General features: G+C 37.6%; 1 protein-coding gene across 3 annotated transcripts in view; it reads right to left on the bottom strand.

The window, feature by feature from the left end:
• Nucleotides 1-4,116, bottom strand: part of caln2 (calneuron 2) — a 30,253-nt gene extending 26,137 nt beyond the window's left edge. For 2 of the 3 annotated variants that reach the window (XM_043221860.1, XM_043221861.1), the window contains exon 1: nucleotides 2,802-3,122. In XM_043221860.1, the coding sequence (XP_043077795.1) occupies nucleotides 2,802-2,938 (137 nt within the window). In that variant the 5' untranslated portion in view covers nucleotides 2,939-3,122. Of the gene's footprint in view, nucleotides 1-2,801; nucleotides 3,123-3,509 lie in introns of those variants that run through there. The other variant, XM_043221862.1, reaches the window with a different exon arrangement.
• Between the last annotated feature and the right edge of the window lie 11,643 nt (nucleotides 4,117-15,759).

Here is a 15,759-nt window from a genome sequence, read left to right as displayed (position 1 = left end):
ACTGTCAAAATGATCTAAAATACCTCAAACCTCAAGCTTTTCCAAAGTTATAATGGGGAAATTCTTGATTAATTCTACTCAGGGACGCAAAGCCTCTGTTGAGAGAGTTTCATGTGAATTAAGGGAAAATTACGAGGAGGTGACAGAGGGAGTGAAGCAGCTAATTTGTGGTGATGCTCACCAAGGACGATCCCTAGCTGTACAACAGGGCTCTGTGCTACTGTAATTACCATAGATATTAACAGAGGCTTTAGCTGAAGGCAGCTTTGGGTGCAGTTTGATTGATACTGGCCTCAGCTAAGGGCAGCTACACATGAATATTTCAAAGAGCCATTGATAAGTCGTCTGGTTCACTTTTGGATATCAACTCTATAATGTAAAATTTTTCAGTAATTAAACATTTTATTCAGCAAGCATGCATTCAATTAATCAAAAAGTATATATGTATAAATATATATACTTTTGGGGATCTGTAATTAATACTTTCATTCAACAAGCATGCATTAAATTAATCAAAACTGACACTGTTGTAAAAAATAAAATATATATTTTAAATAAATGGTGTTCTTTTGAACTGTCTATGCATCAAAAAAAAGGTTTTTTTAAAAAGATGTTCTTATTAATAATGTTTTTAATGATACTTAAACGTTTTTTTTTATATAATTACCATTAAAAATTAAGATAATAATGTTGCTCTGTCATCACAAGGATTAATTCCATTTTAAATACAAAACTAATTCATTCTAATAATAATCAAAAGTGTTTTACTGTAATTTGATGAACAATCAAATGCAACCGTATACAGAAGATAAGAGCAAAACACATTTTAATAAATAAATAATCTTTTGAATGGTAGTGTACATGAAGCTCATTATAAATAAATCACGATGCATTTTAAAAAATCCAACACAAGGTCATTCGAAACACGTCAGTTGAAACAGTTCCATTTCTTAGCATTTACTTGCTAAAAGACATGCAAATTACAAATAACCAGGGCCAAATTGTACTGTATGTTGTTGCTTTGGTAACCGATTCTGAAGTACATTATGCTGAGGTTGCCAGAGTAACCTTGACAAACATTCTATTCCAAAGCCTGTATATCCTAATCTGGCCCGTATCTAATTCACAGGCAACGTGTGAATGCTGATGCGAATAGATATTGAGCGAAATTGCCATCACATTAAGCTCTTAGTGCGGCAGGGAGCGTTTATTTAATAGTTGCAAAAAGAAATGAGATAGAGAAAGAGCGAGGGACTGAAAGGAAGTGACATCCACTGTTGGCATGATAAATAACATATGATGCTATATTAATGGATTCTTCCTAGACTTCCTTTAGCCGGTCTGACTCACGGGATCTCATGGGACCAACACATTGTCCAGTACCGGAAAAGGTGTGAGGCTCTTACACGTTGTGCGTAGCAGGTGCTATCTTGGCCTTTCGGTTTTGCACATCTTCTCCTGGCTCTGATCCAAGGACCTTTTAAAAAGGGTTCACTAGCATTTGGGTTACGGACACCGTACCTACATGTTAGCCGGTTTATTAAAGAGCGCAAACAGAATCACAACATGGACGCACATTCACATTCAAGGTCAGCTGCTGCATCCTTAAAGCAATAGCCTAACAAAGGGTAATAAGTATAAAACATTTCGGGTAAGGGACTCAAAACCGGCCGAATGGCATGTGAGACAGAATTATGTGACCTTCACAAGGTGACTGAAAATGCAGACTGAAGCTGGTTTTTGACTGAAATGCAAAAACAGAATGTTTAGTCCACAAATAATGCCAGATTTCAAATGTTAATCTTATGAACGGTCTTTAAAAAGATGAAGGAAGAGATAGAGAAGCAGGAAAAGATCTGGCATTGTGAGTGAAGTTGCATCAGAGAAATGTCAGAGCTGCTCCAGGGACCCTTTGCATGCTGTGAAGCACTTAACACTGCGTGTTCATAACGGTCAACATCAAAAATACAGTGCAACTCTTCCACCGTGGTTTAAATATCACCTTTTTTGTGATGTTTAGGGCTGAAAAACCAGCTGTAGGAAATTGAAAAGATGAACTAAAGCACACCAAGATGCATGTAAAGTAACTTTAGAATGACAACTGCATTACAATTATAGCACAGTACATTCTTACACGTTTGCTCTGTCAATAACACTTCATTTTAAGCTTCTAGCTCTATTAAGTAGTTGCCTATTAGCATGCATTTTAATAGCATATTTACTGTTTATTAAAGCACATATTCATGCATTATTCTGCATGACCATATTTTAACTTAACACCACATTATAACTAATAATATGCCGGAAATTAGGAGTTTAGGGAAAAGTCCCGGTTAAGAGTGAATAGTGTTTCCTGCAATAAATTGTTACCACTCTTTATATCTGTTCAGCCCATTAAAATGAAATCTGTTAAGGACACCTGATGTAGTCTTGTTAAATCAATCAAGATAATATATATACAACTTTTCAGAGAAATAAATAAATGCAGTGTTACCAATTCAATCACCAGCCTTCAACAGATGTTTTCACAGCTCAAAAAACTATGGGTTTGTTTCTAATTGCTTGTTTGGTCCCTGTGAAAGCTTCACAATCAAGCAGCGGTCCCCGACACTCTCCAGAGATGAACAGAGCTCTCTCACACGGTGCCAGTAAACTTCACTCAGATAAACCGCCTCTGATAATGAAAAAAGAAAACAGAGGGGTGTTTCGTCCCTTTCAAATCATTAAAGGGGTTTCTACAAGTCTTCCACCCTGTTAAGCTACAAACAGCGCGCCGCGAGCGCAAGACGCCTCTCTGTTACCTCCGCGGGACGCAGTCGGCGGCTTCCGAGCGACTCTGGACGCACAGCTCCGTTTCCTCTTCTCCGTTAGTTGGACACGGACCGGACACATCCACGGTGGCCAAAGGCAATTCTAAACCATACTTTTCGGGACCCATTATCGCATAGCATCGATAGCTTATAAGAAAATATATATATTAGTGCATTTACGACGATGTCCAGCAAAACTCGAGCAAAATCGCCGCCGCTTGCGTTTCCACGGGCAGCCCGGGCGAAGAGCTCTGAGTGCGGGCTCGTAGCCTACAGTCCCCTCGCCCCTGGAGACTGGAGTGACAAGCCATAACTCACTCGGGCCATACATCACCAGTCCTTCAAATAGCACCTTGCTCTTACCGCGAATGAACGCCTCCGGCCACCAACACAGGTTCAAAATCACTGTGACATTTTATCTGTAAATATTTTAGAGGTAGACGCTATGCAGAAAGCTGTGCAATAAAGTTTCGTATTTATTGCCAAAAAAGCTAAGTAAGACCGCGGTGAATCTTAGAAATTTACATTAGACTATTCATTACCAGACTTAACTTTTTGGACGTAAAAATCGTTAGAAACAATTCCACGCGATAAAGATAGTGCCGTGGATATCCATCTACGCTATTCCTTCACAACAGGTGCCATATAACCCTCTTTATACCTACATATAGGCATTGTAAAGACATGAAATCCACTCACCTCCTCAAAGACTCTGTTTCTTAATTTCTCAAAGTCTTAGGGCGAAGCCAGTGTTGTGATTTTTTTCTCTTTTGGAGTTACGGTTGTCGTTAGTCTCATACGTAGTGTGCTGAACGGACTAATTCAGAAGAAAAACAATGGCATTTTCAGTTGCCCCAGTTATCTCCTCTCGGTCCCGCTGGCATGTGACAGCCCCATTGCCACCGCAGCAGAGTTTTTTTTGAAGATCCATCAGGTGAAATGCTCGTTCCAAAAGCCACTGTCGTATTTTTTAGAGTTCGACCATTTAATAGATTTGTTCGGAAATGCCCCCGTCTCGCGCTCGCCTCGTGCGTAACAGGCGTTCTCCGCCGCGCGCCCAAGGGTGTGTTGCATTTAAAGTCCTTGCCGATTGCACCCGGGCAGATTTATAGCGTCTTAAAAATGGAGTCCCCCTTCACTTGTGTCTGTCTTGCCCGAAACACGCGGGGGGAAAACAAACAAATATTTTCTGTCGCAATAAATCTATTGTGCTGATAACGTCTTAGAGATGGGCACGAAGCCCTGCAGCCATTGAACGGCTGGAGTGGTACAGACGATCTGCTCCAGAACGTTTCCCTCCTTCGGAGATCTGGCAGGTGTGTCAGAGAGAGTGGTGTAGGGTGGAGTTAAAAATAGATCAGTAATGTATCACTATTAGATGCACACATTTCTGCCGTTCATTTACCGAGGTTTATGATTTGACGGAAAGAACACGTGGCGCTCTGTCTGTGCATTTAGCTATTTTTGCAAATTTAGTATACTACTCCAATATTTATTGGGTGTAAGTTGCAGTGTTGACAAGCTGCTAATATTAAGTGACCGCTTTTGTAGTTTTACCTTCATCAAAATAATGTTAACATTTTGATTTTGACCTCTTTGCACAAAATGCATAATTAAAGATACAGAGAGTTTAACAACTCATTGCATCAAGGCTTGGAGGAACATGTTTAACACACCGTTACGTATAAATAACATGGAGAGCGGACTATAGCAATCCAATTTTTTATGATGATGGTACAGAACATAACTGTTTGAAAAGTACAGGGCTGCCAAATCCCTGCAATTTTGTATAACAGGCTGCTTTGGTTGAAAAAATGTAAATCCTTCTGCTAAATGGCCGTTCAGAAACAAAAAATGGTCAAAACTATGATGTTTACCATTGCACGGTTCATTAGGGACTCGTGTATATTCTACCTGTTGAACGGTGCAAGGTCTAGATGACTTTGACTAGATGACTATAGGTGCCTGCCAGACACATTTTTAATACTAAAATAATAGAATCGGTATTAAAGATATATTAGCAAATTGAGAATTTTATGCTGTATTTCCTTTCTTTCAAAAGAGGCAAAATTACATCATTATCCTTCTTTTATTCTCAATAGGCTGTGGCTGCATTGCCCAAAGATGTAATGTTCATGCATTTTCAATTATGGTGTATTCTTACTAATTAAAAATAAGATCATTAACACAGTCTCAAAGGGTAAACATGCACTGCCTAATAGTTTGTGACAAAAAAGGAAAAGATAACAAAAGTCTGAATGAATGTCAATGGTAATTACTTTAGTTGTTTTCTCATTTGAAGTTTATTTGAAATGTATTTGGTCCTCTGAGAATCTAAGGAAGCGACACAAACGCATTAAATATTTAGCTCTTATCTGTTTAATTAACAACTGAAGCCATGTTGGCATGAAGAAATCAGTTCACCAGCAGCTTTACAAAACGACCTTGAGATGGCATCGAAGTGCTTGCCGTTACCGCAGAGGGGAAATGTGAATATATATGAAGGTGGACTACAACGGTCTTAAAAATAAAGGTTCTTAATTGCCATTGATGGTTCTGTGAAGAAAAATCATGGAATCTTAGTTAATTATTAAAGAGGAAAAACATGTAAAGTTTACAAGTATATAAATACATGTAAAAACAAATATTTTCAATATATACATGCATGTGCATTTATATATACATAATATATATGCACAGTACAGATGCATACGTTAACAAAAACATTTTGGATGCATTTAATCGTGATTACAGCACTAATATTAAGACAAATTAAACAATAAATGCATTTATAAACTGACCACATAGAGCACATTTATCATTCATAACAAAGGTCAAGCCACAATCAAGTTTCAGTAGAGAATCTATCCTGAATATTTCATGAGGTCATTTTAAGATTTTTTTTATTGGAAGACTTTATATGAATTAAAAGTCATAGTTGGTCGACGTTGTTCCAGCTCATTCCAAAACACACACCATAAACACTAAATGTTTATAAATGACACTTAAGAGTTGAGGAATGTGCTGCATAAAACAAGATGTAACATATGGATGCTGTCATTACCTCACAGATCAGGCCTAATTCAATTCATCCAGGCTTCATTAAAATGCTTTAAGGCCTTTGGAATGGAAATTACCCCTACCCCTCTTTTGCATTATATAAACTTAATCTTCAATCCCTGAGAAGCAATATAAACTAAAACTACATAGACATTGTACAAATGTAAGAGTGTCTAATGTGTGCTCCTGTTTAATTAGATCAGAATGAGATCCTATCAGTTCAAAGGATGAATGGAAGATTTTACACAAAGCCAGATATTACAAATGAACGCAACAAAAACGTTAATCATAAATTTAGATTTAAAATGAAAAGTTAAAAACATTTTCGAACAAGACGACAGTTATCTTAACAAATGCTCTATTTCTCTTTTATCCATCTCTGCAAGAAAAGCCACGCACCAAAAATGATACAGCGCATAAAAACAATATTTGCTGTGCAGCCCTTTTAATCTTGTGAAAGTGGGTCTTGTTACTGTTGCTTAATAAAAATGACACCAGCTCACTGCAAAAGATAAAGTGACAACATTTAAGAGATCTCTAGAGGTTTTCACGGGAAGGATCGTGGAAGAATAACAAAAAGACCTTCAAGGAGGTGAAACTATTTTCCCTTCTACAGATAGCTAAAAAAAAATCCTGAGATCATCATTTTGTGTTTGCGGGGGAAATACAAAACCGTTTTCCGTTTCTACTGACATTTAAAATCATAGAATAGATTTAATTTATTTTTCATATTTTTTTAATACCGTAACAGAAAAGGCTCAGACAACAGTTAAAAATCTTTTGTTTATTTCAACCCTCGGTGAACAGATCAAGTCAAAGAAGGTTCAGGTAAGTGAGCAGTCTGTATGATAGTTTCACCGTAGACGATCTTGAAGAAACAGGTCTTTGTATCTTGTAGGATGACTGGAGCAGCACGCACACCTCGGCAGATGAAGACACTGGAGACGCTTGGAGAACTGGAAGGAACGCAGGAGGTACCTAACATGTAGTTAACAGTTCCATAAGCTGAGCAACTACAGCAAGCCCACATTGTAGGTACAAGATCACACAAGTGCTGAGGGTGAGGAGTGTGCTTATATACTAGTGCTGATTGGATAATCGGATGAGCGACGGACCTCAGGTGACAGCGATCGCTGTGGTTGATTGGTGGCAGAGTCTGGCCGATATGTGACAGTACAAAATACCGCAACACTACACCAACTCAACATGATGGAACATGTTCAGTATTGTAATACCAACAAGGGTAATCGTTACGAACTTCTAAACAATTAAAGCGAAAATACGAGGCTAATCAGAGGACGTGTGTTGACTTCATGGACCCAGACACGTTCACTCCATACTTTGCACAGCTTTCACTCACAATACAATCCCCCTGACGGGAAAACGAACGAAGCATGATGTCGAGTGTGAATTTTTTATACTGAGCTCTTATTTCAGTGCAAATTGCTGTTGGGATGAGACGCTTTTTACACACCACTAACAAAAATGAATATAGTTCCTAAGTGCATAGAATTGCAGCAAACTTGAACTACATGTAACCCTGTGTATTTATTTATTTATTTTTGCTTTGTTTGTGTTTTAGAAACTGGGCCAGGGTCCAAATGTTCCTTTTGGGGGCATTAACAGGAAGTTGGCTTAGATTTTTGGTAAAATATACAGAAAGTCATTGCACATTAGAGCCCTACACAACCCCCTTGACAACTTCTCTTCACTCGCAAACCAACTGTGAAGGCCCCTCTCCTCTTGTTACTACTCCACTCACGATCACCACCAACATCCATCTGTTTATTTACTTTTACTGCCATCACTGAAATGAATTCGCCCGGATTCAGCACAGAAGAAAGTCTGCTCAGCCTTTGCCCTTGAGCCAGAAAATTCAATTGACTTGCTTCAACACATATACATGTTGCATAAATGAATTATGTATCAAATGACTAACAAAGTGCAGCAGGACCGGCTGAGGGTAAAAAAAAAAAAGCAAACCAACAAATACATAAATAGCTAAATATAGTCATCAGGGATATGAATAATTCTAAGATGAAAGTTATCTGTTCCCAATGAACGGAACATTTATCCTTACGCAAGCAACTTTCTAAGGATAAAGATGAAAGAGAGCCACAGGTAACAAAATGGAGCTCTAAGCGAACATTTGGAAGGATCGTGTTTGTTCATCTTATCATGTCAGTCACAGCACAAGGGAAAATAAACAACCGCTTACCTCACTTCCGTGACAATTCTACTGTAATCCCACCACCGCCACATTTTATCCAGTCACTTCTAGTTTTAAAAGTGCCAAAATAACAACAGCACTTGGACTTTTCACTGTTTTTCATCGCTCTAGTCTACGTGAGCTGACAATTTAGAGAAAAAAGCCAGACTTTTTCCATCAGCTTTTTCCTTGTTCCTCAGCTGGGATCACGCAGAGCCCTTCGAAGCTGCATTAAAAACTACAATTTGGACCTCACCGTATAAGTTCGCTACAAATCCTGGAACGTTTAACTAAAAAAATCTTAATTTCTTTTCGACTGGATGACATGGGGGTGAGAAACGAACTAATCCTTCAATGGTGAAAATATTCACGGCCTCGTTCTGCAGGCTGCATCATTACATAAGTAGGTTACCAGCATTGGCTCTATCAAAATTGCATACTGTGTGAGTAGGTATTGCTTTTTAATACTTTGCAATTATTAAAAAAGTCCCAATTTGTATACTTCTGCAATATTCTAAAAGGTGTTTTTAATCTAAAGTTTGAGTAGTGTGTTCGGACTAAATATTACCCCCCTGAAATGTGTATTTTGAATACCCGGATGAACACTGCAATAAAATGAAGCATTAAATGCTGTTCATGTCTTTATGAGTGATTCATTAAATAATTCAGTCAACCAGTCATGGAACACGTGACTTATTATTATGAGAGAGTCATTGGATCATTTGTTCAACAATTTGTTGATTGAAATAAAAAAATGACTTAAACACCACTGCAGTGTGTAGCTCAGTTGCTGGTTAAGTGATACATTAACTATTCTTGTTGGCAAAGCAAAAATAGATAAAGTAACTGTTAATATTATGGGTAAAATCTTGGTTACAAAGTATTAATATTGTTTATTGAACTGCTGTATAAAAGCAACACTGCCTTGCTTAATTATATCATCTTTATAAATCAAGGGAGGTATTTAGGGCCGTCCCTCATGAACGGCAAGACAAATATGTTTACCTCCATATCACTAAAGGATTACATGGAAATGTGAACTCATTAAACCGCCCTAACAGTCCCATTATGTCATTCTGTAGCTCCAAAATGCATCTATTTTCTAGACACTTTTTTTGGCTGATCCATTATAATGCTGCCACAGATGCCTTCTATTAAAGCATTAAAGATCAAAGTGGATCTAAAAGACCATGTTATAGTCTGCTCCATTAAACCCATAATGGGCCTCACTGGATTTGAAAGAATCAATCAGCCGCACAATTCACAAATGAATCATTTCAGATCATAACGCTGTGAACAACAAGTGACACAGTATACCAGACACCACATGAGAGTCAGTATTAAGATGCTGCATGACCTAGAAAAGTGGGTCAGTCTTTCTAGGCCTCCAGAATGTAAATGTGATGCATTACAGGGGCTGAAGAGAAAGTGATATGCATTGCAAGTGAAGTGAAAAAAGGAAACGTTTAAAATTCCGTTATTTCTGATGCAATAGGAACAGCTTTTAAAAACGTTTAACTATCCTCAGTCTTTACAATTATTGGCTCAATTTATTTAAAGCGTTGTGGTATTGCCAATAAAATGTAATACGATATTTTTCGGCGTTCTCACTTGTAAAATTCCTCAACCTTTCCATCAGATGTAGTTACACTTCACTACCTACTTCATTTAAAGCTTGTAAATCCCTGAGGGGGAAAACTCCCACAGAGAACTTTAATTGGAAAACTGAATTAATTATCTACTCATAGCCTGCTTATCCTCAAAACATTTTTCATTGCTCACATGGAAAAACATGCCTCATCACACTTTCTCAGTAATACTTATTTGATTACATGTGCAATGAATTATTGTGGAAGTTTAAACACAAAAGAGTTAAAAAGAGCGCTAAATGAAAGACAAAAGCTGAGTGCTATTATCTAGAGAGAAAATTGAAAAAGAGATACAGTTTCATAATTCTTTCTATAATCTAAATTTTATGATCTTTGGGTAAGAAATATCTGTCTTTGTCAAAATCAAACGACTATGACCACAAAATGAAAAGAAAAAATGGACACAACAGACATGGATAAATCATTAAAACCATTCAACTCTGTTTAGTGCAAAAAAAAAAACCCATGAAAAATACTCTCAGGAACAAGCTTGCTGTAAAATTACTTTTGTATAGTTGTAAAATTTGTTTTATAATCCTGCACTGAGCCATCAGTTGTGGCAGACACAAGATCTACAGCTCTAAGAAATCAAAGCAGCATGCCTTTAAATATAAAATAGCTCGAGCTAGTTTTACACCTCAAGCCTTCTGAATAAATAATGGCCCTCTCTCACTGTTTGTTCATTTTGAGGTGGCAGATGAAGACAAACATTGATGACAAAATGGCTTTGCTTGTCAGGCAAACATATTTAAATCCCCTCCAAGCTGTCCTGAGTCACGCCTTCTTTATAGAAATTAGGAAGATGACAAATTAGTGCACTGATACTAGACATGCTGTCTTGTTGAGCTTATAATTGTAAGGGACCGTCTTGAGACTGACCATCTGATCACGGGTAAACAGCATTGGCAGCTTTTTTTTCATGCTGCCTTTTTTGCAAAAGTTGAAAAAATTAAGTCAATAGTACTATACAATAATAATAGGGTAGCTAGACTCTGGAGGCTTAGGCTCCATCCACACAAGAGACACATTTAGCTGTATACGCAGACATTTTGTATAGGTCATTTTGACCAGACAGATCCAGCGTTTTTGGAGAGAGAAACCAATATTTTGTGAATTGTTATATTTTATGAAACAATAATATCAGCCCACATCATGCACAGCCTGATCTCAAGGCAATTTGAACATATTTTACAAGGTGGCTAATTTTGACGAATTCGTATGACCTCATGCGTACAAATTTATGATTTTTGCTAAATTGTACATATTTGACAAATTGCCAATACGCGTGAATTCTTACAAATGACCTACACTTAACCTTTCCCTAAACCTCAGGTCTCCCATGTAGATACCAACCAGGCACAACTCTGCTTAGCTTCAGTGGGCAACCAGTCTTGGGCTGCAGGGTGATATGGCTGTAAATAAAGTGTAGACATTGCTTCAGATGCCCCGCCACAACAGGGTTTTGCAGCAGGGAACTCTCATAGCAAGTTGGTATAGCAAGCCGACCACAGACTGTGCCTCAATGTTTTTCCCTATTTAATGTGAGAACTCAGGAAGATATTGGGTCAACATGAAGGCTACTGAATCTAGCAAATGTGTTGATGGTCACCCTGCCCACAGCTTTACAAATATCTCTCAGCAAGGCACCACGTGCCAGCGCCCAGGAGGATGCAATATTCCTGGTGAAGTGAGCTCACAACCAAGACAATGGCTTCAACTATCCATTGGGCAATCCTCTGCTTGAAAATGGCTTTCCCCTTCTGTTGACCTTCATAATAGACAAAGAGCTGCTCTGAGGTCCTAAAGCTTTGTGTCCAGCCCACGTACAGTCTTAAACCACAGACAAAGCAGAGAAAAACTAGGGCTGGGTCCGTTCTCCTCCAGAGGAAGTGTTTACAGGTTAACCACTTGATTCCTGAAAGGAAGGGAAGGAACCTTAGGCATGTATCCAGGCCTTACAGATACATGGGAGTCAGCCGGCTCAAACTCTATGAATTGACCGAAAATGCAAGTCCCCTACCCTCTCCATAGAAGCAAAAGCAACCAGGAGCAGAGATTCATTAATAGAAACTTAAGCTCGACTGATTGCAAGGACTCAGATGGGACCTGCTGAAGTACTCTGAGCACCAGACACAGGTCCCAAGAGGGTATGGAGGGCAGTTGAGGAGGATTTAAACTCTTCCCAACTTTCTAACGATCAACGGGGTCATGGTGTACAGATATTGCAGCAATATAAACTTTAAAGGAAAACACCACCATTTTTCCATATTTCACTATAATCTATGAGTGACGCACAGAGCCACTATATTAGTGTTTAGCTTATACCATTCATTCCTTTGGTACCAAACAGGCATGCATTTAGAAGTCACCAAACACTTCCATGCTTTCCCTATTTCAAGACAGTTACATAAGTAGTTCTTTTTTCATTAAATGTCACCCCTAAACACATTAATATGCAAATTAGATTTAGTTTATAGACACACTGTACATAATGAGAAACTTTTTGTTTCTGACCATTTTACACACATTTTGCAGAAAGAAAAAATTATACACCAAATCTTCTGCTATAACATAGTTGATATTCATCTTTATACAAAGTGATTTTAAAAATCAATTAGCCTTTTGCCTATTCATGTATTTTATTAAAGAAATTGAGTCCCAATGATATACTCAAACAAGGACATAGCGTATTTTATGGATGAAATATAATTTGTGTTGTATATTTTTTTTTTTATGTTTTATATTTATAAAAAAAAAAAAATAAATAAATAAATAAATATATATATATATATATATATATATATATATATATATATATATATGTATATATATATATATATATATATATATATATATATATATGTCCTAAAACTTCTCGGGGGTGCCGCATCTCTGAAGTACTAACAGGAATCTGTTCAAGGCCATGCCAGGAGCATCACTTCTGGGAACCAGGTCTGGCTAGGCCAATAATAACAACAGGACCTGCTCCTGGGGGGAATGCAGGCATTTGTGCAGGCATTGTGTGTGCCACATGCCCCAGGAGCCTCTGAAACAGTTTCAGTGGGGCCGCTGTTCTGCCTTTGAATAAATTGAAGCAGTTCAACACTGACTAAACACGTTCTGTTCGAACAAATCCAGTTACAGAGGGTAGTGCAACATGTAGCATGCACTCACTCAACAAAGGATCAAAAGAATGCAGCACCATAACTCCTGCACACTGGCTTTCTCTCAAAAACTCATCAGACACTGGAGCTTCTTGGTAAGCAGAATGAGTACATCCACTCGGCTCTGAAGCGGAAAGCTGAATATGCATTGCACCTGCTGCCCATTTTTGCTTGTTTTGCGTTGAGCGCCAGCTGTATGCAGTAATCACATGCCAATATCCATTGGCTCGTTTAGTTTGGTCTCTCTGGAGAGATTCCCAATTCAATGGTCAGCGATGTGACATCGAACGTGACCGACCGAAACAGAACTATAAAGATAACTATAACCATAACTATATGTTTAGCCCTCTGGTGCTATTCAAACAATTCGTTCTATAAAATTGAACATTTTAGACTTCTAGAAATTATTTACTCTATCAAAATAGTACGCAAGTTGTTACCAACTTTCATACTATTTTGATTAAAAAAATCAATTTTTTGGTCCTTTCAAGGTTTTAGGCTGTCATGAAAACAAAGAGATAAAAGAAACCTTGTTTTTTTCTCTCACATAATGTACACGCATATTGTTTAGCCTACCATTAATGGCTTTGTTATTAAAACCTACAACTGTGCATCCAACATTGCATTCTTTTACATCGATACAGGACGTTTACATTCACTTCCGTTATAAGTCCCTCATTGTATAACCCATAAAAGGAGGAACATGTTGATATTATTTTTGTCAACATCACGCCACAAGAGATAAAGCTTAATTTATACTGAACTCAAAAAATCCCTTTAAACAGCCGAAATTTGCATGTCCTTGCAATCCATCTTGCTGTCACATGTACAGCAATCCACCAATAATAACCACCAAGAGCTTTTCTGCAGGTTTCGGCAGGTTAAAGTAGTAGCTTCAGCAGCAGGGATAAACGGTCATGGTACAAGGTAGATGTCTGCAGTTCCATGACGAATGAGGCTCCACTTGCACAGCCGAAACAGCAAAAATGGGGCCAAACCTGCCTTCGTGACTGTTCTCTAATCTACAAGCGTGTGAGCCTTTGGGATTGATGATCCTGATGGTCCTTATCAGCAGCCAGAGGAACCCCCCAGAATAATGATCGCCCACAAAGGTTCCCTGATAAATCAATGTTGACTAGGCAAGAGGGAGAGCTCTCTGATTGTGTGCACAGGCTATAAGGAGTCAAAAATATGACTGCCGGCGAGGCGATGTTCTCCTGCATCCTGCGTACTGGCTCATCTTTGCAATCGAGACGCTCCGCCAATGTGCGCCTCTTTGATATTGAGAATGAGCATGGAGGCACAGGCCAAATATAGAGGAGGAAATGAAGAGAAAAACATTAGAATGAAAAAGCAAAAGCTAACAGAAATGTCACAAAAAGAGAACAAGAAGCTGAAAAAGAAACTTACTAAGAAAAGCAAGGGGTTTTCAAACTGAGGTTCATGAAAGGCCACGCAGAAAACTTAATCTTTGTATTTCATCTTTCAGTCCATGAAAGGTATATCTTTGTGTGGGTGTATGTGTATGTATATACATATATATATATATATATATATATATATATATATATATATATATATATATATATATATATATATATATATATATATATAGTAAAAAGTAAAAAAAATATCATAGGTCATTGTCTTTAAGTTGATTAATGGTTATATACCAGTATTTTCTTATTTGTAAAAAAAGAAAAAAAAAGCTGTATCAATAATATTGAAAATAAAATATTTAACCAATTTTGTTTTACATTTTCTTTATGTATTTGTTTTAGCTAATATATTAATATACTTTAAAAGTCAACTATCTTCCCCAACTATAACAAAATGTGGCAATAACTTTTACTTTATCCTCTGATCACACTACAAAAAATAGAAATGGACACACAAAAATGGAAAATGGAAATATGAAAATTCTTTCTTTTTTTTGCAGTGCCTGCAACAACATGTTTATATAGACAGTACACATTATATAAATAAAAATACACAAGACCCTGACCATGCTTTAGGATACAGGTCCCTGTATCAAGCAGAATAATTTTGGAGTGACCCTGACATTAAACACTTCAAAAAGCTTAATATCTCAGTCATGGAGTGATGCCTCCTTGTCTTTCTCTGTCCTTATGGCACTGACTGTATTTGATTTATGGTGGATACAATGATGAACATATGCTCCACAAACCATGTCAGAGTTGGGGTGAGATAAAATGCACTGCTTGGTTGATTATATATCAAAAATAAATTTCCTGCCATGCCAAATGACAAGAGAGGAAAATAATGGATTTGAGAGATCTTGTCTGTGGTGTAAGTAAAAGCAAACTGTTAGACTCCCTAATGTGTTCTCATACTCTATTCTATTTATTCTATATTTTATTCTATCGGAACAAGGATAATAAAAAAATAGTTTCGTTGCACTTTAAGATACAGGTTGTGAAGTGGCTAGTGTGCTACATGTCTGCAGAAAAACTCAACCCTGACCTCCACACATACAGGATGTACCGTTAAGAGAAATAGGCAGTTAGGCTGCTGGAAGATTGATTCAACAAAATGGCATGTATTTACCAGAAGCATTGCAATTGGCTAGATTAAACTGGCATTCTCTTTTCGCAGTATTTCCACGAAATCCGAAAACAAATACAATCCTTCTGAACCTCACCCCGACTAAATCAATCAAACATAAGCACATTATGTCACTGGGACACTGTCCGCGCCGCAGCAGCAGTCTCATGAGACAGAGTATTCAGAGCAGTACACAGCAGGGCCTCAACAAAACACACACATATGGGAACAAGATGGATAACACTTCATGCAAACGCACACACATTGACTTAGATTAGCAAACACATACCATTCTAACACAA

This window comes from Puntigrus tetrazona, chromosome 21 (genome assembly GCF_018831695.1).
Source record: "Puntigrus tetrazona isolate hp1 chromosome 21, ASM1883169v1, whole genome shotgun sequence".
Taxonomy (NCBI): domain Eukaryota; kingdom Metazoa; phylum Chordata; class Actinopteri; order Cypriniformes; family Cyprinidae; genus Puntigrus; species Puntigrus tetrazona.
This window is presented reverse-complemented; position numbering and strand designations above follow the sequence as displayed.